The sequence below is a fragment of the Chionomys nivalis genome, chromosome 26, assembly GCF_950005125.1.
Source record: "Chionomys nivalis chromosome 26, mChiNiv1.1, whole genome shotgun sequence".
NCBI classification, from domain to species: domain Eukaryota; kingdom Metazoa; phylum Chordata; class Mammalia; order Rodentia; family Cricetidae; genus Chionomys; species Chionomys nivalis.
Genome location: NC_080111.1, coordinates 35,971,478 through 35,994,159, shown reverse-complemented (window position 1 = coordinate 35,994,159; position 22,682 = coordinate 35,971,478). Strand labels below are relative to the sequence as shown.

General features: G+C 39.1%; 1 protein-coding gene across 1 annotated transcript; it reads left to right on the top strand.

Annotated features, from left to right (window-relative positions):
- The first annotated feature begins 36 nt into the window (after nt 1-36).
- Nucleotides 37-22,576, top strand: LOC130866867 (zinc finger protein 120-like). Its single transcript, XM_057758473.1, has 5 exons — nt 37-110; nt 8,435-8,588; nt 19,995-20,121; nt 20,325-20,385; nt 21,529-22,576. The coding sequence occupies exons 1-5, from the start codon at nt 37-39 to the stop codon at nt 22,574-22,576; spliced, it is 1,464 nt and encodes a 487-aa protein (XP_057614456.1).
- Nucleotides 22,577-22,682: the final 106 nt, after the last annotated feature.

Here is a 22,682-nt window from a genome sequence, read left to right as displayed (position 1 = left end):
GGGGCAGTGGTGACTTGTTCCCTCTGGAGATTCGATATGGACACTTCTCAAATGTGCAACCTGCTCCCTATTTTCCTGCTCCACATCACTCTCTTTGGGCCTGCTCAAGGGTAGGTGGGCATGGATGGTAGGAGTCCTTTTTTTTTTTACCTAGAGCTCTGGAGGGCACCAATCTGTCCAGTTTGTTTCCTTCACTCATCTTCTCTCTGCCTTTTTTAGTCCCTGCCTGCTCCTGATTTACCAGGTCTAGGCACACCCTTCCCTTCTTTCCTCAGGGCTCCTGCCTCTCCACTTGGTCTGGTGAATGTTTTTTGGTTCCTTTGTGTTTATTTTTCTGTCTTGAGTTTCTTTCTTTGCAGATTTTTGTAGCAGAAAGAACTCACTCCCAGTGGATTCAGTGTTAATTCCACTTACCCCTGGGGAAATACACAACTTTGTTTTGGGAAGTTTTGCAGTGTTGTTTTCTTGTTGTTTACCAGGTGTCCTTGTTTTGTATTATTTTTTCTTTACACTTTTCCCTTTTATTTGGAGGGAATGGGAAGGAGTGGGAATAAGGAGGTGGGAGCTGGATTGTGTTTATTTTTTAAACTCAATTACAAGGGATGGGGATTTTAAAAATAATGTGTCAGGAGGAAAGTTGTTTATGGAAAGAAAGAAAAACGATTTAAAATTTATTTTCTCCTATGTGGATTATGGTCCAAGATGTGGATTATGCTCTATTTATCTGCCCAACACAAGGCACACCTGAGAAATCTTTGCAGATCAGAAATTCCTTTGTCCCCTGGAATTAAGTTTCACTGGATCACACCATTGCAGCTAGTGGCAGCATCACATTAAAAGCATTCTAACCATGCATTGCTAGAAGAACATCAAACCATCATTTCCTACCAGTTCCTAAACTGTTTGTAATCTTTTTTTTTTTAGATTTTTAAAAATTTTTTTTTAATTGAAAAGAAAATTTTCTGCCTCCTCCCCGCCTCCCATTTCCCTCCCCCTCCTCCCACCACTCTCCCCCCCTCCCCCACTCCTCTTCTCTTTCCTCTCCAGTCCAAAGAGCAGTCAGGGTTCCCTGCCCTATGGAAAGTCCAAGGTCCTCCCCCCTCCATCCAGGTCTAGGAAGGTGAACATCCAAACTGTCTAAGCTCCCACAAACCCAAACATGAAGTAGGATAAAACCCCGTGCCATTGTCCTTGGCCTCTCGTCAGCTCTCATTGTCCACCATGTACAGAGAGTCCGGTTTTATCCCATGCTTTTTCAGTCACAGTCCAGCTGGCCTTGGTGAGCTCCCAATAGATCAGCCCCACTGTCTCAGTGGGTGGGTGCACCCCTCGTTGTCCTGACTTCCTTGCTCATGTTCTCCATCCTTCTGCTCCACATTAGGACCTTGGGAGCTAGGGGATCAGGGAAGCATATATCTTAGTTAAGGGAGCCACCTAAGGGTTGGCAAGAGACTGAACCTGGAGTGGCTACCAGGTGCCCAGGGCAATGTCCCCAGTTAGTTCCTTGGTCAGCTGAGGATAGGGAACCTGAAATGACCCTATCCTATAGCCATACTGATGAATATCTTGCATATCACCATAGAACCTTCATATAGCGATGGATGGAGATAGAGACAGAAACCCACACTGGAGCACCAGACTGAGCTCCCAAGGTCCTACTGTTTGTAATCTTTATAACACAAATCTGAAATTGGAATGCAATATTGAGAACTTCTGGAATCTAGACCTTCAGTTTTCTAATCTCTCTTCCCACTGCACACTAAGAGCAGTGTCCATGTGTGGACTCTAGACAATCATGATCATATCCTGAATTTCCAGACAGGGAAGCTCAGAGAACAAGGGACACTGTCAACATGAACCACACAGACCAACATAACTACATGCTAGCTCATGATCAGTCCAAGTCACAGCAGAAATGACAGTTCAACAGACCTGAACACCCAACACTCACCATGGTATAGCTTGTGATCTTCCTTACTACTCCTACTGCAGAGGAAGAATAGAATCATGGAAAGAACCCACAAACTGTCTGCTACTAGTACTCCTGATTTCTAACCCTTCTCAGAATTCCTTACTGGCTAGGGCCACCTCGCTGGGCCTCACAATATTAGCCACTACTCTATAGAAGGATCAGAGATCAAAAGACTCAGACAGCACAGTCCTTCCAGTTCTGCCCTCCCAGCCCACCAGACAGGGGCCTAGATTAGAAAGTTGGTATTTAGTATACATTATTCCACTCCCCTTTAGCACATCCTGTTCCTCATCCAAAGCACAGGGTCCTTTGTGTGTACATTCCATTGCACACTCACTTTCCAGTGCAGCCACCACATTGCCTCAGAGATTGGAAATCCTGAAGACAAACACAGGTCACATTCATAAAGGAATCACTGTTCCTATGTAACTGTGGTTACTTTGTAACTGTTGTTAAACAAAAACACACCATGAATTAGAAAACAATCAGGATCATGTTATGGCTTGGAGGGAACAAAGACAATGTGGATATGATACAGTTTGAATCTCAAAAATTATTTTGAAAACTTGAAACACACTTTATGGTCATGTGCTCCAGAGACTAAGGATTTGTATTAGAGCACAATAAATATTTCTCATGTATTTTCCCTAAAGATGAAGATCTTATTCCATAAAAGTAACAGTCCTGTTAAGCAAGGCCACAACGTTTTAACCAGATCATTTATTTTTGATGAAATATTGTATATATCACAATTAGATTTTAAGATAAGGTCAATCCCATGCCTAGATTGCCATTATCTGCGAACTGCAAACGATGGTCAATCAGGACAATCATACAGCATCACAATTGACTACCTGATTCCACATAAGTAATCTCAGTTGAAGGAGGAAAGCTCTGACCCTCTGGCCAACCTCTCACTTCCTGCACTGTGTCTCCACCAGCTTCAAAGTTGGTCAATGAGTTCAATTTTTATACCAATCCCTCTTCATTTCTAGTCCCTAATAAAAGCCAGAATGACTAGCAGACACTCATTAACTGCTCTATTTTTCTTTCTCACTGACTAGTGAAGGACAAACCTGGAAGGAGTTGCAGGACGGTCTTCCCAGACCTGGGCATCAGAGGCAGGATTAGGTTTTCAAAATAATTCTCAATTACATATCATGAGGCTAGCCTAATGTATAGGATACATTGCTCTACATAGAAATCAACATAACTTGGACTTGAGAGATGGCTCGGTGGTTAAGAGCATTGCCCGCTCTTCCAAAGGTTTTGAGTTCAATTCCCAAAAACCACATGGTGGCTCACAACCATCTTTAAAGAGGTCTTGCACCCTCTTCTGGCCTTCAGGCATATACACAGACAGAATATTGTATACATAATATATAAATAAATATGAAAAAATAAAAAAATTATTAAAAAAAACAAATCAACATAACTTGAAAGAAATGAAATGAAACTATCAATGACTTAAAAATATTGGAGAACAGAAACAAATAGAGATAATAGCAGCAATATACTTAAAGAAAGTATTTGAAACTGGTACAAAAAAGTGATTCTTTTTAATATTTATTTATTTGTTATGTATACAATATTCTATCTGTGTGTATGTCCACAGGCCAGAAGAGGGCACCAGACCTCATTACAGATGGTTGTGAGCCACCATGTGGTTTCCAGAATTGAACTCAGGACCTTTGGAAGAGCAGGCAATGCTCTTAACCACTGAGCCATCTCTCCAGCCCCCCAAAAAGTGATTTTTAAAGTGATGATAATAATCCACTTTTAGCTGGGCAGTGGCGGTGCATGCCTTTAATCCCAGCACTCGGGAGGTAGAAGAAGGCAGATCTTTGTGAGTTTGAGGCCAGCCTTGTCTACAAGAGCTAGTTCCAGGACAGGCTCCAAAGCTACAGAAAAACCCTGTCTCAATACACCAAGAAATGCACTTTTAAGATTTAATAAAATTTTCTATATTGACTTTTAAAAAGAGTAGGCCCTTCCTTAGGAGAGGGGATGTCATTAACAAGAGACAGATTGATGGTGCCCTTACATATGTTGACTGCTGAGACCTGTAACCTGACACATAGAGTTAGTCAATGGCCTGTTTTTCAAATCTTCAAGCCGACATAACTCTGTCAAGCAAGATACATATTTCTTACCAAAAGCAATCTACAGACTGAATACAATGCCCATCAAAATCCCAGCAAAATTCTTCATCGACTTTGAAAGAACAGCACTCAAATTCATATGAAAAACAAAAAACCCAGGCTAGTCAAAATAATGCTATACAATAAAAGATCTTCTGGAAGCATCACAATCCCTGTCTTCAATCAGTACTGAAAACAGCCTGGTATTGTCATAAGAACAGATAGAAGACACAGATATCAATCCACATATCTCTGAACACCTAATATTTGAACAAAAAGCAAAAAATATCAAGTGGAAAAAAGAAAGTATATTTAACTAGTGGTGCTGGCATAACTGGATATCAACATGTAGAAAAATGAAAATAGACCCATATCTATCACCATGCACAAAACTCAAGTCCAAATGGATCAAAGACCTAAACATAAAGCCAGCCACACTGAATATTATAGAAGAAAATGTGGGAAGTACACTTGAAGGCATTGGCACAGGGAACCACTTTCTAAATATAACCGCAGTAGCACAGACACTGAGAGAAACAATTAAATGGGACCTCCTGAATCTAAAAAGCTTCTGTAAAGCAAAGGACATGATCAACAAGGCAAAACGACAGCCTACAGAATGAGAAAAGATCATCACTAACCCCATCACTAACCCCACATCAGACAGAGGTCTGATCTCCAAAATATACAAAAAACTCAAGATATTGGACACCAGAAGAACTCATAATCCAATAAAAAAATGGAGTAAAGACCTAAACAGAGAACTCTCAACAGAGGAATCTAAAATAGCTGAAAGACACTTAAGGAAATGTTCAATATCATTAATCAGAGAAATGTAAATCAAAACAACTTTGAGATTCCATCTAACACCTGAAAGAATGGCCAGGATTAAAAACACCAATGACAACTTATGCTGGAGAGGTTGTGGGGAAATGGAAACACTTCTGCATTGCTGGTGGGAATGCAAGCTGGTACAGTCCCTTTGGATGTCAGTGTGGCAATTCCTCAGAGAATTAGGAAACAACCTTTCTCAAGACCCAGTAATACCACTTTTGTGTATGTAACCAAAGTATGCTCAATCGTGCCACAAGGACATGTGCTCAACTATCTTCATAGCAGCTTTGTCATAGCCAGAATGTGGAAACAACCTAAATGCCCCTCCATAGAAGATTGGATAAGAAAAATGTGGTACAGCCTGGTCTACAAGAGCTAGCTCCAGGACAGGCTCCAAAGCTACAGAGAAACCCTGTCTCGAAAAATCAAAAAAAAAAAAAAGAAATATGTGGAATATTTACACAAAGGAGTGCTACAGAGCAGAAAATAATAACATCTTAAATTTTGCAGGAAAATGGATGGAGCTAGAAAACATTATTTTGAGTGAGGTAACCCAGACACAGAAAGATAATTATCACATATACTCACTCATTGGTGGTTTTCAAGCATTAAGCAAAGAAGCCAGCCTACAAACCACAATCCCAGATCTTAGACAAAAATGAGGATGCTAAGAGAAACTTACATACATCTACTCTATATGGGAAGTATAAAAAGACAAGATCTCCTGAGTAAATTGTGTTCAGGGGACCTTGAGGGAGGGTTGAAGGGGGAGTGGAGAGGCAGCGAGTGAAGCAAAGAAAATTATAGAGCTCAATAAATATCAATAAAGGGCTGGAGAGATGGTTCAGAGATTACGAGCACTGGCTGCTCTTCCAGAGGTCCTGAGTTCAATTCCCAGCAACCACATGGTGGCTCACAGCCATCTATGAGATCTGGTGCCCTCTTCTGGTGGGCAGTCATACATGCAGGCAGAACATTGTATACATAATAAATAAATTTTAAAAAAACTAAAAAAAAAATAAATATGAATAAACAAAGATTGATCATATCTGCAGAGGATAGTTGCCTAATTGCAAATTCAATTTTCCTTCACTCAAGATAACCTTCCTAATCTGGACATCCACACAATCTGATCTGGGTTCATTCACATGACATTAATTTACACATGCTGGGCAATTACAAACCTCTCCTGCTACCATAGTCAGGCCCTTTTTCATAGTGGTGGCTCCAACAGCTGATTGCCTGTGCTGTGCCCCTGCAGTGCACACAATAATCTATTCTTCCTATTGTCATCTGAGGACAGAAGAAATGCTCCATATGCAAATCCTTTTCCTGCGACTGCATTGCAGTCAACTACATGGTTCAAATGCGTGATTTTATTTTATTGGTTTTGTTTGAGACAGGGTATCTGTGTAACTTTGGTACCAGTCCGGGAACTAGCTGTTGTAGACTACACTGGCTTAAATCTCACAGAGATCTGCCTGCCTCTGCCTTCCGAGTGCTTGAATTAAAGACATGGACCACCACTGACCGGAAACTACATAATTTTAAAACTGTGAATTGGTACAGTTATTTAAGAACTTTGATGGTGAGCCGGGCGGTTGTGGTGCACGCCTTTAATCCCAGCACTCCGGAGGCAGAGGCAGGTGAATCTCTGTGAGTTTGAGGCCAGCATGGTCTACCAGAGTGAGTTACAGGACAGGCTCCAAAGCCACAGAGAAACCCTATCTCAAAAAATCAAAAAACAAAAACAAAAAAAAAAAACAACTTTGATGGTATAATATAGAGGACACTCAAGGTCACTGTCCAGGAAAGCAACAGACAGGGACCAAGGCCACCTGAGTCAACATAACAGAAGTTGTCTCAGAAACAATAATTCTATCAGGATGGAAATGCAGCTCTTCAAGAATTAATATGCCTTTCCACTGAGAAATCACATCACACACTTAGAAGATTAATAAAGAAAAGTCTCTTTAATTGAGTTCAAGACCAGCCTGATCTACAAAGGGAGTTCTAGGACAGGCTCCAAAGCTACAGAGAAACTCTGTCTCGAAAAACCAAAAAAAAAAAAAAGGCTCTTTAATGATGTTATGCATTGATCTCTGTCCAATGCTCAAGGGGAGCTAGGTTAGACAGATTTTGCATTCAATATATGCTGTTATTCATAAGTATCCCTTAGGATAATGATCCAGATTATACTCTGAACAATGGAAATAGAAACAGGCAACTTGCCAGTCTAAATATTTAGGCAAAAATATTCTCAGAGCCGGGCGGTGGTGGCGCACACCTTTAATCCCAGCACTCGGGAGGCAGAGGCAGGCGGATCTCTGTGAGTTCGAGACCAGCCTGGTCTACAAGAGCTAGTTCCAGGACAGGCTCCAAAAACCACAGAGAAACCCTGTCTCGAAAAAAACCAAAAAAAAAAAAATATTCTCAGAATATTTTCTCAAGTACACCCGTGACTTGTTACAGCAGGTCATTCTTCACTGACAGGGTTCTAAGGTGAAGATCACAAGGGAGGAGAAAGACTGGACTGGAAAAGTAAAAGATATAAAAGATAGAATGAGGAGGTGTTGCAGAAGATTCGTGCCATGCCTAGTAAGCTTCTGAAGAAAAATAGCATCTTTGCTGGGTGGTGGTGGTGCATGACTTTAATCCCAGAACTCAGGGATTTTTCAGGATAGGGTTTCCCTGTACCTGAGGAGCCTGTTCTGGAACTCTCGTAGATGAGGCTGGCCTTGAACTCAAAGAAATCAATCTGTCACTGCCTCGAGAGTGCTGGAATTAAAGGCGTGCACCACCACCACCTTTAAATCAGTGATGGCTTCTTTGAAATGGTTTGGAGTCAAATATCTGGAAAATCCTGATGAATAATCATTCTATCAGACATTCTAATCTCTTCCAGCCCTAATTAGCATATACTTACATTTTGGGTGTTTTAGACGCAGTTCTCCCTCTGTTAAATTCTACTTTGTGGGACTTAATTATTTTTAAGCATTGGTCAATCTATTGTATCACCAATTCTACTTCTCAACATTATGGTACAGTAGTGGAAAGCTACACAACATGTGAGAAGCCTTTGATAACCTCCACAAATTTAAATATAAATTCAGATTATATTTAAAGCTTAAATGCAAAGTGCTCAATATGGAGAAGATACTGAGGAAACGAGGCTTCTCTGAGTTTGGCAACTTGTTTCCATGAATGCATCAACCCTGTTGAAATTGACTAGGAAGTTTTGGAGCTTCCTGCTCCCAATACTCTAAGGAGATGAAGTCACAGAGCAAAGTTATTCAGAGGCCTGCCCCTAGGCCCTTGAGTTGGCAGGGACCATGAGGGAGTTCACAAAACGGAATTTGACAGCAGGTTCCCACCCAGACCCTTGGAGGTAACACCATAGTGTCTTCCACACCTCGCCCTATGCTCCTCCCCATCAGGAGACAGCATTTCCTCACTCACCATGTTGTGCTTCTCCATTTTGCCAAAGTTCTCAGTTCATCGTCTCTCTGCCACAGCAACTGCACACTAGTACAGGAATCCACTGGCTCCAGCTCCTCTTCAAAGCCAAGACTAAAGGTGGCTGCCTGGAAGAGACCTCCACTGCTTCTGACTGGCAGGTCATCTGGAATGCTGATTGGCTAGTGAGTCCGGAGTGGTTAGAGCACCGCCCATAGGGCTATAGGGTGCTTAAAGAGACAGAATACTGGTTCCTGTCCAATCCATTCACCCCAACAGAGAACTTCTCCAGATCTGAGACCATATGCATTTTAATAGCACTTGCCCCTGGCTACATAAGCAGTCAATGTCATCCTTTTCTTTTTTTTTTTTTTTTTCGAGACAGGGTTTCTCTGTGGTTTTGGAGCCTGTCCTGGAACTAGCTCTTGTAGACCAGGCTGGTCTCAAACTCACAGAGATCCGTCTGCCTCTGCATCCCGAGTGCTGGGATTAAAGGCGTGCGGTACCACCCACCACCGCCGGCTCAATGTCATCATCTTGCACTCCTAGGAACTTTCCCATTTTCTTCCAGCACACTATGTGACTTGTAAGGTGCACTGTGCTAGGTGGGTGGAGTAATTTCCTGTTGCACAGAGGTAAGGATGCTTGGAATACTAAGAACTAAAGAGAGTTTTAAAATTTTAAAATGAAATATTTGTTCTGTGGCTTCATTCAGAGGTCAGATGAACTGAAGGAATTTTTTACACAGTTTTCATAGGGATTTTACACAATAGAAAAGAGAAAAGCAGGAACCAGGTCTCAATCAAGATAATTAGTCTTTCCCCCATTGGAAAGCTGGATGATGACTCCATTGCTTTATGGGTTTATTCCTTAAATTTGAAGCAAACTCCAGGCAAATGAATAATAGTAAAAAGAGTAGTGTTCATGGAAAATTGAATACGTAGAGAATAATGGAGCTAGAAAGAATGTCTTCATGAGCACTATTGTTAGCCAGCACATCTCCCTGAATGGTCAGTTAAATAAAATATACAACTGCAGTATTCAAGATTTTCTACATGAACAGGACAGGTAGAATAAATCTCACCATTATGTAAAAAGCAAGCTTATTAGAATGTCTGACAAGCTGTTGTCCAGGTAACTTAAGAACAGCTGTTTACCAATGGCAATTGAAGAATCCAATAGCTTGCTTCTCAGCCTTTTGACTAAGATCAGGTGAAGAATCCAGTAGTTGTTCTGCCCACAAGGCTCTGTGACTCAGCTGGTTTTAAGTATTCACCAAAATTACAATGAACCAGGCACTAATGCTAGTAAAGGAATGAGCTTGGTAAGCAGAGCTAGAGCACAGAGGCAAAAAAAGAACTTTTCACGGGGCAGTGGTGGCACACTCCTTTAATCCCAGCACTCGGGAGGCAGAGGCAGACGAGGCCAGCCTGGACTACAAGAGCTAGTTCCAGGACAGGAACCAAAAGCTACTGAGAAACCCTGTCTCAAAAAAAATAAAAAAAAGGACTTTTCTTCTTCTTCAAAATACTTTATATGTGACTGCTGCTCCAACAGAATGGGAGATGCTGATTAAAATTGGGTCATAGTCTTTGTTTGATTCAGTTTTTTTTGGGGGGGGGATTTTAAGACAGGATTTTTCTGTGTATTTGTAGAACTCATTCTGTAGGCCAGACTGATCTCAAACCAGAAAATCCCACTACCCCTGCTCATGAGTGATGATGTTAAAACTGTGCACAGACACGGGCTGGAGAGATGGCTCACTGGTTAAGTGTACACAGACACCAAGAAGGTTAAGGTGGGGCCAATCATCTCAAATTACACAGATTAATGGAGGATTTTCCCATTTCAAAACCTTAAAGTAAAATCTCTCAGGTATAATCAATTCTTTGTGTATAAGATGATCCCAGGTGTAGTCAGTTTTAACTACCAAAAATAGCCATTTCAACAGCCAACAGAAGAAATGAGAAAAAAAAATTCTTGCCTGTAGGAGGCACAAAGACCATGGGAGTTGTTTTCAAAACAGTGTTTTCCCCAACAAATGAAGCACAGGGATTTTATGTAGGAAGTCTGAACATGCTCATGCAATGTTCTCCCTTTCCTGAAGCATGCTCAGTTAACAAATCCATTTCTAACCTTAATCACAATGTAAAAGCAGAGACATTAAGGACATTATCCAACTTAACCAAAAGGCAGAGAGAGAACATCCAAATTAAAAAAATCATAAATGAAAAGGTGGGCATAGCAACAGACACTGAGGAAATCCAGAGAATCATTTCATCATACCTCAAATCCTGTATTCCACAAAATTGAAAAATGTAAGGTAAATTGACAATTTTCTGAATAGGTACCACATATCAAAATTAAATCAAGACATGGTGAACAATTCAAATACACCTATAACCTTCAAGTAAATAGAAACAGACATCAAAAGCCTCCCTTCACCTAAAAAAAACCAAAGACTGGAGGGTTTCAGTGAAGAATTCTACCAGAACTTCAAAGAAGAGGTAACAACTATACTCCTCAAATGGTTACACAAAATAAAAACAGAAGGAGCATTTCCACACAAACATTTCCATTTTATGATGCTACAGTTACCCTGATACTAATTCCATACAAAGAATCAAAAAGGAGAATTATATGCTAATCACCCTCATGATCATTAATGCAAAAATACTCAATAAAATACTGACAAACTGAATCGAAGAACACACCAAAAAAATTATTCACCATGATGAACCTAGCTTCATCCCATGGATGTAGAATGGTTTAACATATGAAGCATATGGTCTGTCAATGTAATTCACCATATAAATAAATTGAAAGAAAAAACATAATCCTCTCATTAGATGCTGAGAAAGCATTTGACAAAATCCAACACCCCTTCACGATAAAGGTCTTGGAGACATCAGGGATACAAGGAAGATATCTTAACATAATAAAAGAAATATACAGAAAACATAGAGTAAATTAAATGGAGAGAAACTCAAAATGATCCCACTAAAGTTAGGAGCAATTTAAGGCTGTCCTCTCTCACCATACCTAGTAAACATAGTTCTTGAAATTCTAGCTAGAGAAAAAAGAAAACAAAAGAAGATCATGGGGATCCAAACTGGAAAGGAAGAAGTTAAGCTTTTGCTACTCACAGATGATATGATAGTATAAATAAGTGACCCCACAAACTCTATCAGGGAACTCCTACAGCCCATAAATACCTTCAGTAATTTGTCAGGAAACAAGATCAGCTCAAAAAAATCAGTAGCCCTCCTATATAGAAATGACAAAGAAGCTAAGAAAGAAATCAGAGGAGCATCACCATTTATAATAGCCACAAATAATTTAAAATATCTTCAGGTAACAATAACCAAAGAAGTGAAAGACCTGTTATTTCAAAACTTTAAGTCTTTAAAGAAGGAAATTGAAGAAAATACAAGAAAATGGAAAGATGCTCTTCGATAGGTAGAATCAACATAATAAAAATGGCAACCCTACCAAAAGCAATTAATATATTTAATGCAATCTCCATCAACATCCCAAGATGATTCTTCACAGACCTTGATAGCATACTACTCAAATTCATAGCAGAAAACAAAACACACACAATAGCCAGTCTCGTGGACTGAACAATTACTGAATTCTTCACTTCATCTTAGACAAAACATCGAGAAGTAATGTCCTGGATTTTTCCAATTACCATTGGTAGGCAACTATTTTTAAGTTACCTGGACCACAGCTTGTGAGACATTCTAATAAGCCCACTTCTTACAATCATGGTGAGATTCATTCTACCTGTTCTGCTCATGTAGAGAATCTTGAATACTGCAGTTTTATATTTTATTTACCTGACCAAGGAAAGAGATGTGCTGACTAACAATAGTGCTTATGAAGACATTCTTCCTAGCTCCATTATTATCTATGTATTCAAATTTTCATGAACACTACACTTTTTTATTATTATTCATTTGCCTGGAATTTGCTTTGAATTTCAGGAATAGAACCCATAAAGTAATGGAGCCATCATCCAGCCATCATTTGGATTAGACAAATCTTCTTGTTTAAGATCTGGTTCCTCCTTTTCTATTTTCTGTTTTGTGAAATCCCTGTGAAAACCATGTTAAAAGTACCTTCAGTTCATGTGACCTCAGCATGAAGCCACAGAATAATCATCTTTTGTGACCTTAAATTTATCTTTAGCTGTTAATGTTCTGTGCACCCTTCCCCCTGTAGGACAAGAAATCACTGCATCCACCTAGCACAGCACAGTGCACAGTACAAGCTAGCTAGCCACATTGTGTCCTGGAGGAAAAGGGAAAAGTTCCTATGGAGTGCAATATTGTGACAGTGTCTCCTTTTGGAGCAAGGGGCAAGTGCTATTGAAATGCAAAGGTTGGCCAATCTAGAAAAGATTTTTGACTCAGGTGGAAGGAATGGCCAGGAACTACTGCTCTGTGTCTTTAAGCAAACTGTAGCCCTGTGGACAGTGTTCTTGCTACTCAGACCACACCAGCCAATCAGGCCCTCCAGGTGACCTGCCAGTCAGAAACAGTGCAGGGCTCTTCCGGGCATCCACCTTCAAACTCGGCTTTGTGGAGAAGCTTGTGCCAGTTGTTTCCTGTGCTGTGGTGAAGTTGCTGCTGCAGGGAGAGGACGATCTGAGAGCTTTGGTGATTTGGGGAACCACAACATCGTGAGCGGGGGAATGCTGTCTCAAGATGGGGAGGAGCAGAGGGTGAGTTTCAGGAGACAGCATGTTGCATCCTTGTGGGATCTGTGTGGGAACCTGCCGCCATATTCCCTGCCTTGTGAAGTCCCATGTGGTCCTATTAATTCCTAGACCTTGTGCTGTGGGCTTAATCTGCTTAGAGAATTGGGAGCAGGATTCTGTGTGTACAAACATCTTTCTTCTCAACTTCAATAAACCATACTCAGAGAGGCTTAGTTTCTCCAGTATCTTCTCAAAATTGAGCACTTTGCATTTAACCTTTCATAAATCTCCATTTGTGTTTAATTATGTGGACGGTATCAAGGCAGCTCACCTGTTGGGTAGCGCTGCACTTCTAAGCTGCCACGTAGAAGAGTTGAATTGCTGATATAAAGGATTTTCCAATGCCTTGGAAATAGTTCAGTCTCACAAAGTAAAATTAGCTGAGGGAGGACTGCCTCTACATCACCCAAAAGATAAATGTGTTTTAATCAGCCTGTTAGAGATTAGGATGCTAGGGCACACTTTGTTCAACTGGATTGTCCAGATATTTAGCTCCAAATTACTACAGAGAAGCCACCACTGATTTAAAACCAGACATCAGGCACATCCCCATATAAAAAACCCTCTAGCAAGCTTTTCAAGGAGGCATTACATGTTCCTAAACAACCTTAAGGCCTGATGTTGCTCAAAGTTCCAGTTTTCTTCTTTAGAAAAGCACTGTTCTTCCACACGGGTTTTATTTATTCCCTCAGGCAGGGAGCAGGGACATTCCTAGGAGATCTAGTAACAGCCTGGGGGCTAACCTTGTGAGTTTCCCTAAGGACCTCATGTATTGATTATAAAACAGAGCTCCTTCTCTAAAACCAGGAATATGCTTTGGAGAGCTGGTAATGGTCTGGTGCCAAGGCCTTTGTGGAGGGGTTCCTTAGGCCCTAAGAACCCAACCCTTTCACCATATGGAGCTATGGTTATCAGTCCCCAGGCCAGTGTGCTCTTAGTAAAGTTCTTGAGATACCCTGTGTTCCAATTGAGTAGAATTGTCTGATTAACATCCCCCCCAAACTCACATGATATTGTTTAATGACTTCTTAGGGTCATCTGAGGAATTGTCAATTGAGTATGTGCTTAGATCAGAATGTCTGATTTCTGTCTGAAAGTGATTATGTTGATTGATGATTGATATTGGAAGAAGACTCTTCCACTGAGTTGGCAATGTCTCTAAGCAAGTGGGCCTGGGCTGATTAAGGGTGCTAGCTGAGCACCAAACAGTGACAAAGCACAAGAGAAAACCAGGAAAGAATGGTTCCAAAGCTTTTGCCTCCAGTGATTAACTTGAGTTCCTATCCTAAGCTCCCACAGTGGTGGATTCTGACTTAGGGGTAACAAACAAATCAACGTGTCCATTACCAGAGTTGCTTTAGGTTAGATAATTTAATCACAGGAACAAAGGAGCAAGTTGGAATAAAAATGGTACCATAAAAGTGGTTTTGTTGCTGCAATGGACTTGGGAATATTGACTGGGGAAGAATTTTCAAGCTAACAGGATTTTAGATGGCAAAAGTCATAGAAAACTCTACACAGCTTAACTGACTGTGATTGTAGGGCCTTAAAGACAGGAGTATTGAGAGTAGTGGCAAGCAGTGGAGGTCAAGGTTATAGGATTTTAGTGGACAAAAGGATCTGCAGGGAACAAAGGAGCTGGATTGGCCCATCTACCCTGAGAGACATGTGTCTTAGTTATTTCACATTAAAATCCATGGCTCCTGGAGCACAGTATGTTTTTTTAAGTTGCTGACATGGTGGTGCACTCCCTCGAGCAGTGAGTCATTCAGGCTAATCTGTGTTTCTCTGGGTAATCCCTTAGTGGTCAAGGAAGTATGGAAGTTCAACAGTACAGTTGGTCTGAGACCACAATCCTGTATTCCCTGTATAGCTTGCCGTCTTCAAGATATCCTGGCAACTACACTGTATTGATCCTGGAAATTGCCATTATTTTCTGTTTCTTATAAAGATATAATAATTCTGATTGCTCTCATAACCTCATCTTGTTCTGGTCCCTCCAGCCCAAGCCTGGCTTTATTCCTTGTGGCCCTACTGATTTATTTTGGCCTGGTAAGTAAGCGCAGGAGCTTAGAAAACTTCATAAAAAGTTTGCTGGAGATAAGTTGTGTGACACTTTGGCCCCCAATCTTTCTTAAACTTTCCATGTCCCAAGAAAGTGCCTAAGGCAGAATTAAAAATTAGTGGACTGATATCTTAGACAAAATATTATTTCTGCTGGATGGTTATTACTGCTGACTTCTTCAAATCTACAGTGCAAAAGAAACATAAGAAGAATGAAAAAAATCTATGTTTTTTTGAGGAAAAATGCACTAGGTTGTTTCAGATGGCTGTCCAGTAGTGAAAACAAGAGGAATTTTCAAGGATTTTACACAACTAAAGAGAAGGCCCTTGCTTTACATTTAAATCTTAACAAGGAGCCCTAAAGTGTAAGGCTCTATCCACCTAAGCTCTTAATTTATGGAAAGAATATTCAAAGTAATTCATTGTATCAAAAGCAGCATCATACAGAAGCTGCAGTAAATTTTGTTCAAGCATAGTTGGATACCCCATATGGTCTGTCCAACAGAATTCAGCTGGGGGTTCCCTGGGAAGGGATGCTGAGGCTGAGGAAATGTTAGATTAAGAGAAATGAAGACAGAAGCATAAAACAGACTGAGAGGACTGAAAGTCAATATGAAAGAGCCCCAAGTTTATTTCTCAGCCAGTATAAATACTGGATATTTTATGAGTTATTCTATTTTATTTTATATGTGTTGGTATGTAGGTATCAGATCTCATGAAACTGGATTTACAGATATTTAGGAGCTGTCATGTGGGTACTGGGAATTGAACTCAGGTCCTCTCAAAGAGCAGTCAATACTGTTAACCGCTGAGCCATCTCTCCAGCCCTAATCTATTCTTCTTTGGAAATTTACTTGACATGAGACATAGCTTGTGCAAGACTTCCCTAACCTGTTTTTATCTTTTCTGCCTTATACTTTTCCTATCCTTCACATCCCCTGGAATCTCCATCTTGTAACTCTAGATAGAAATGTACCAAAATCAGAGCCATCAACTCATTTAAGTGGCTAATGAAAACCTTGTAAAAATGGAAGAAAAGTCTGACATCTCATGATCCTGTCACTGAAGATGGTCCTACTGTTTAAGGTCACTGGTTTATATGAGAAATAATGCTGGGAAGACTTTACTGTGTAAGTCTTCTATCTGTCTAGTTGGGTAGACTTGTAGCCTTCCATCCCTATTTAAATTGTTGAGTGTGGATCCTGAACCTAAAAGACATAAGGATAAGAAAATATGTGAAATGCAAAAAATTATTCTAGCCTGGGTCCTCTTTGAGCATTAGTCAGAGATGTATGTGAATATTATTAAATGATTTTTTTCTTTATTGTTCTCGCAAACATGTAGAGTGATTTCTCCCTAGAAAGTCATATTAATTCTAGAACTGCTGTACTTCAAGTATTTCAGAAAATTTTTTAACACTATCTATCTTATCTTGACATAAAAGTATTTGGTCCCTGTCTTCTCCTCTCCTGAGCAATGACCTTGTCCTACATTACACCTTTTTTTTTTTGGATTTTTGAGACAGGGTTTCTCAGTAGCTTTTGGTTCCTGTCCTGGAACTAGCTCTTGTAGACCAGGCTGGCCTCGAACTCACAGAGATCCGCCTGCCTCTGCCTCCCACATACTGGGATTAATGGCGTGTGCCACCACCGCCCACAAACAACTTTAAAATCTTTAATTAAATGATTCTACCACCAGTTTCAAAGTTATAAATTTGAGTTATGAAACTGAATATCCATTGCAGGTAAAGGAAAAAGAAAAGGATTTGCATGTGGAGAGTGTTTTCTACCTCAGTCCAGAATAGAAGCAACAGTTTTGAGTGTGCACTGCACAAGAAAAGAGGGCTGCTGGAGTCACAATTATGAAAAAGAACCTGATTGTAGTTGGAGAGCAATTTCATTACTTTCCAGCATTTGTTACTTGATTTTTTTTTTATGAAGACAGACCAGACTGGTAGGTGCACAAAGAGATGCCATGTATTCACTGAAGGTGAAAGAAATATCCCAAAACATTACGTGTAAGCCACAACCTCATGGTGATACATAGATGAATAGAAATGGATGAATTGAACATGTAAAATCTAACCAGGAATATGCCTGAGCCATTGGACAAACACTGTTGTAATTATATAGTTTGTGTGTCATTTTTGGGTCTAGGCAGTCAAAAGATGAAAGTGTAGTCCCCATTTACATTATGACACCAAATGTTTGACAACTAAGTCCACATAAACCCTAAGAAAGTTTAAAACAAGGGATTCTAAAAGCACAAAAATGGGGGCTGGAGAGATGGCTCAGAGGTTAAGAGCATTGCCTGCTCTTCCAAAGGTCCTGAGTTCAATTCCCAGCAACCACATAGTGGCACACAACCATCTGTAATGAGTTGTAGTGCCCTCTTCTGGCCAGCAGGCATACACACAGACAGAATATTGTATACATAATAAATAAATAAATAAATATTTAAAAAAAATAAAAGCACAAAAATGGAAGTCAATTGCAGCTTTCAATTACAAAAACTCTCCTCATCAGAAAAGGATTACAAATACACAGTAAAAACGTTCAGATAAAAAGGCCTCTGAGGGGGTGATAGTTTATTTGATAAATGTCCATGGGCTTAAGACAGAGAGGATAAATATAGACAGAGTCATAGATTAAAAATAGTTTTTTAAGGAATTTACACTGAGGTACTTAAAGAAAAAGTAAATAAAACAATTAATGGGCCTTGAAAAGATAGAAAATACACACAGTGTCTGGGTTACACATTGTGCTTTCTTTGAATTTTTGGACTGCAATGAGAGACATTTGATTTAGGGGCTGCTATGGTAACCCCACATATATGTTAAAGGTATCTTGACTTCAAAATTTGAGCCTAAGGGCTTGTTACTTTGGAAAAGAGGCTCTGCTTTTGCTGCCACAGACCTTCCAGGCTAATGTTATGCCCTGGGTTTTTTGATTGAGTTGAAAACGATTATATCGTTAAAGTTTTCCTTAGTTATGGTGTGTGTAAATTATATATAAAAGTTTAGACTCAGAAAGATAGGATAGATTTCACCTTAATTTGCCAGTTTTTCCTTTTCATTTATCTAGTTTTTTTTTTAATCTCCAGAATTCCTTCAGTTTGCATTCTTTTACTTGCTTCTATTTCAATTTTTAGTTCTTGAACTGATTTATTCATTTCTGTCAACTGTTTGCTTGTTTGACTTTCTTTAAGGAGTTTATTATTATTCTCCAATATTTCATTTATCTTTCCCTTGCTTATTTTAACAAATTCATTCACTTCCTTCTTAAGGACATATAACATCTTCATAGTTGAACTAACTTAATTGTACTTGGACTGTGTTTGAATATTCATGGTGTGCTGTAGTAGGAGAGTTTGAATATGGTAGTGACATATTGTTCTGTCTGTTGTTAATCATGTTATGCTGTTGTCCAGGTGTCTGGGTTTGAGGTGACTGCAGGTCTAGGTGCCAGTATCTCTGTTTGTCTTTGTTGGATGCAGGTTTGGTTCTTTGGTTTCTATTTGCTCTTTGGTATTCTGGTCTGTGTTGCCTATGATAGAAGTAGCTTTTTTCTCCATTTTGGGGTCTGGAAGTCATTCAGTAGGCATGACATTAGTACTGCCTAAGCATTCGGAGTCATTGAATTATAGGTGCATGTACTTCTTCCTGCTTGTTATGCTTACTTTACATTTTTAAAATTAGTATAACTATTTTATGTATGGGCATGACTATGCACCACATGAATACCTGGTCATCAACATGACCAAAGGATCTAAGAATTTGTGAACTTGGAATAACGGATAGTTATGATTCCCAAATAAGTACTGGTAATTCTGCCACATCTATTCAAGATCATCAAAAGCTAGGTACTACTCAGTCAACTCTCTCCCAGCCTGGGTTTATTATTTATGCCCAAGATATATATTGCTAATGTTTTCATCTGTCCATTTGTAACTGTTTTAAACATAATGCTCTGTTAGTAAAATATTATTGGTATTACAGTTTAAATTAGGGCACTTCGGATGTTTGGAAGATAAATAGAAAAGTTGAAGTGAACACATACTTTTTTGTAGGAACTTCAGTAAAAACCTCTGAGTTCTTCTATTCTTCTTGCTTGATTTGCTGATTTTTGCAATGGAACTGTGCCTTTTTGTTTGTTGTTTGTTTATTGTTTATTTGATTTTTGAGACAGGGTTTCTATGTACCTTTGGAGCCTGTCCTGGAACTAACTCTCATAGAACAGGCTGGCCTCAAACTCAGAGAGACCCACCTGCCTCTGCCTCCTGATTGCTGGGATTAAAGGCATGCATCACCACTTCCTGGATGATAGGGTCTTACTATGTACTTCCACCTGTCCTGGACCTGATTGCATAGACATGTCTGGCATTTAACTCATAGAAAAACATACCTGCCTCTGCTTTTGAAGGTGTGATCTTAAAGGCATGAGTCAATACACCCAGTTTGTCCAACTTATTTTTCTATTTGTAGTTAGTTAATCTTCATAAAAATTTCTCATTTGTACTATGAACTGTTGATCTGTTTCCTTGTTTCTCTCTGCTAATATATATTGTTCCTGTAAGGTGATATCTCATTTAAAGAGTACAGAAATGACAGAGAAGACTCTCCTATTCAATTTCCTTCTAAAATTACTGTGTATGTCTTGGAATATGATTAGGGAACAGCAGAATTACATGACTATCCTATCAAAGAAGTATACATTTACAATGTTGTCACTATCATGTCACTATCATATATGGCATATTTTAGAAGGCAGTGACCTATGATGATGTGCATATCAACTTCACTGAGGAAGAGTGGAATTTGCTGGATCCTTCCCAGAAGAATCTCTACAAAGATGTGATGCTGGAGACCTACAGGAACCTCACTACTATAGGTAAAAATAAATTTCCTTCATGTTTCAAAATAAAGGGACAACGTTACCTTGGTTAATGATATTCTTCAATAATTTGATTTAGAAAGCAGAAGAAGAATGAGGTAAATAAAGCAGGCATGGTTCTAAAGTTTACTTAAAATAGCTACTTAAATATTGCACAATCTTCAATATTATATCATACATTTTCTGGTACTACATTTTAGGATACATTTGGGAAGAACATAATAGTAAAGAACATTGTCAATGTTCTAGAAGACATGAAAGGTAATTTTCTTGTGCATGCTGAAAACAATGAGCCTCTGATGAAATGATAATGTGTCCTAGAAGATTTAAATCAAGGCAACAGTGTGAATAAGCACAGGTTTAAGTGCATTTATGATTATTAACTTCTGAAAAATCCTCATAAAATTTCATGTAGGTGAATTGCATTTTCAAGGCATCCTTTTAATTAAAAAGACAAGTGAGAAATGGCTAAACAGAAATCACCATTTGAATCATTGTACCATGAGAGCTGTTCTGTAGATCTGCCAATCCATTTATTTCTTGCTACTCATATACAAAATGTGTATACATTGAAGTGATGATAAGTATATCTGCAAGACTTTCTACTAAACCGAGAGCACATAGTAAATCTTGTATTACTCATATACTTCTTATTACTATGTTAAGATTGGTGAGAGAAGCAGTTAGAGTTCAGTGGCAGTTGTTGTGAAGAAACTTTAATACCTCTACCACACATCTACGAGAAATAGAAAGTCACACCGTGATAATTCAGTGTGGAAATTTTTTGTTTGTGATTCTTCCTTTACTGTGTACACCACATATTACTCTCTATACAAGCCTATGAGCAAAGGAATATGGGAAAACGCAGCATACCTCTCTCTAAAAACAATTAGAAGATAAGCATTAGTTCCCATGTTGAGTACCCTTGCTGAAATTGATTCAACTATATAAATAATTGATTTTCACACATCACTGTTAATATGTAAATAAACTGGCAGTGCAGAGAAGCCACACAAGTTCTAGAATTGTGCAAATACTTCTGATCTAGTTCAGTTAGCAAATGTAGTATGATTCACAGTATAGGACAGTTTAAGAATGTAATAAAGTTGTTCTGAGTTTATCCAGTTCTCTTCAAATATGAGAAATATGTCAAATAGAAAAATATTTCTCTAAAGGTGAAAAGGTAAACCATGTAATAAAGGAATTTATTATGACAGGTGTCTTCAAAAATGCAAAACAACCCTTAATTAAAGAAGAAAGCATGAGTTTAAGCAGGTATAAAACCTTAATATCTGATTTCTATTTACAATTGGAATAAATTATAAAATTAATACATAGAGATATGTAGGTTCAATTCAGTATTGGATATGATAAAGCTTTTATATGTTCCAATTATGCTTGCAGGATTGAAAGAAGTAATTCTGGAAGGAAACTTTCAGTACATCCTCAATGTGTTAAAGCCTTGGCATATGACAGTCAACTTCAGAGGAATAAAAGAACACACGATAGTAAGAAAGCCTATGAATCTAATCTGTGTAATAAAGTCTTTGTTCATCACAATGCTCTTCAAATGGACAAAAGGACACATACTGAAGAGAAACCCTGTGAATGTAATCAATGTGGTAAAGCCTTTGCACAGCCCTGTAATATTCGATTGCATAAAATAACACATACTGGAGAGAAACCCTATGCATGTAATCAGTGTGGAAAGGCCTTTGGAGGGCCCCATACCCTTCAATTGCATAAAAGAACAAATATTGGAGAGAAACCCTATGAATGTAATCAGTGTGGTAAGGCCTTTGCTCACCACAGTGCTCTTCAAAGGCATAAAAGATCCCATATTGGAGAGAAACCCTATGAATGTAATCAGTGTGGTAAGGCCTTTGCTGAAAACAGTCATCTTCAAAATCATAAAAGAACACATACTGGAGAGAAACCTTATGCATGTACTCATTGTGGTAAGGCCTTTGCATATCACAGCAATCTTCAATCGCATAAAAGAACACACACTGGAGAGAAACCCTATGAATGTAATCAGTGTGGTAAGGCCTTTGCTCAACACAGTGGTCTTCAAATGCATGAAAGAACTCATAGTGGAGAGAAACCCTATGAATGTAATCAGTGTGGTAAGGCCTTTGCTCAACACAGTGCTCTTCAAAGTCATAAAAGATCACATACTGGAGAGAAACCCTATGAATGTAATCAGTGTGGTAAGTCCTTTGCTCAACACTGTCATCTTCAAAGGCATGAAAGATCCCATACTGGAGAGAAGCCCTATGAATGTAAAGAGTGTGGTAAGGCCTTTTCTCAACACAGAAATCTTCAAATGCATAAAAGATCCCATACTGGAGAGAAACCCTATGAATGTAATCAATGTGGTAAGGCCTTTGTTCAACACAGTGCTCTTCAAAGGCATCAAAGAACACACACGGGTGCGAAACAGTATGCGTGAAATGAGTTGGAAAAGTCTTTTCAGGTCTTATTCATCTTCAAATGCAGAAAAGAAAACAGATTGGAGAGAAACTTGTGAATGGAATTTGTTTTTCAAATCCTTTGTC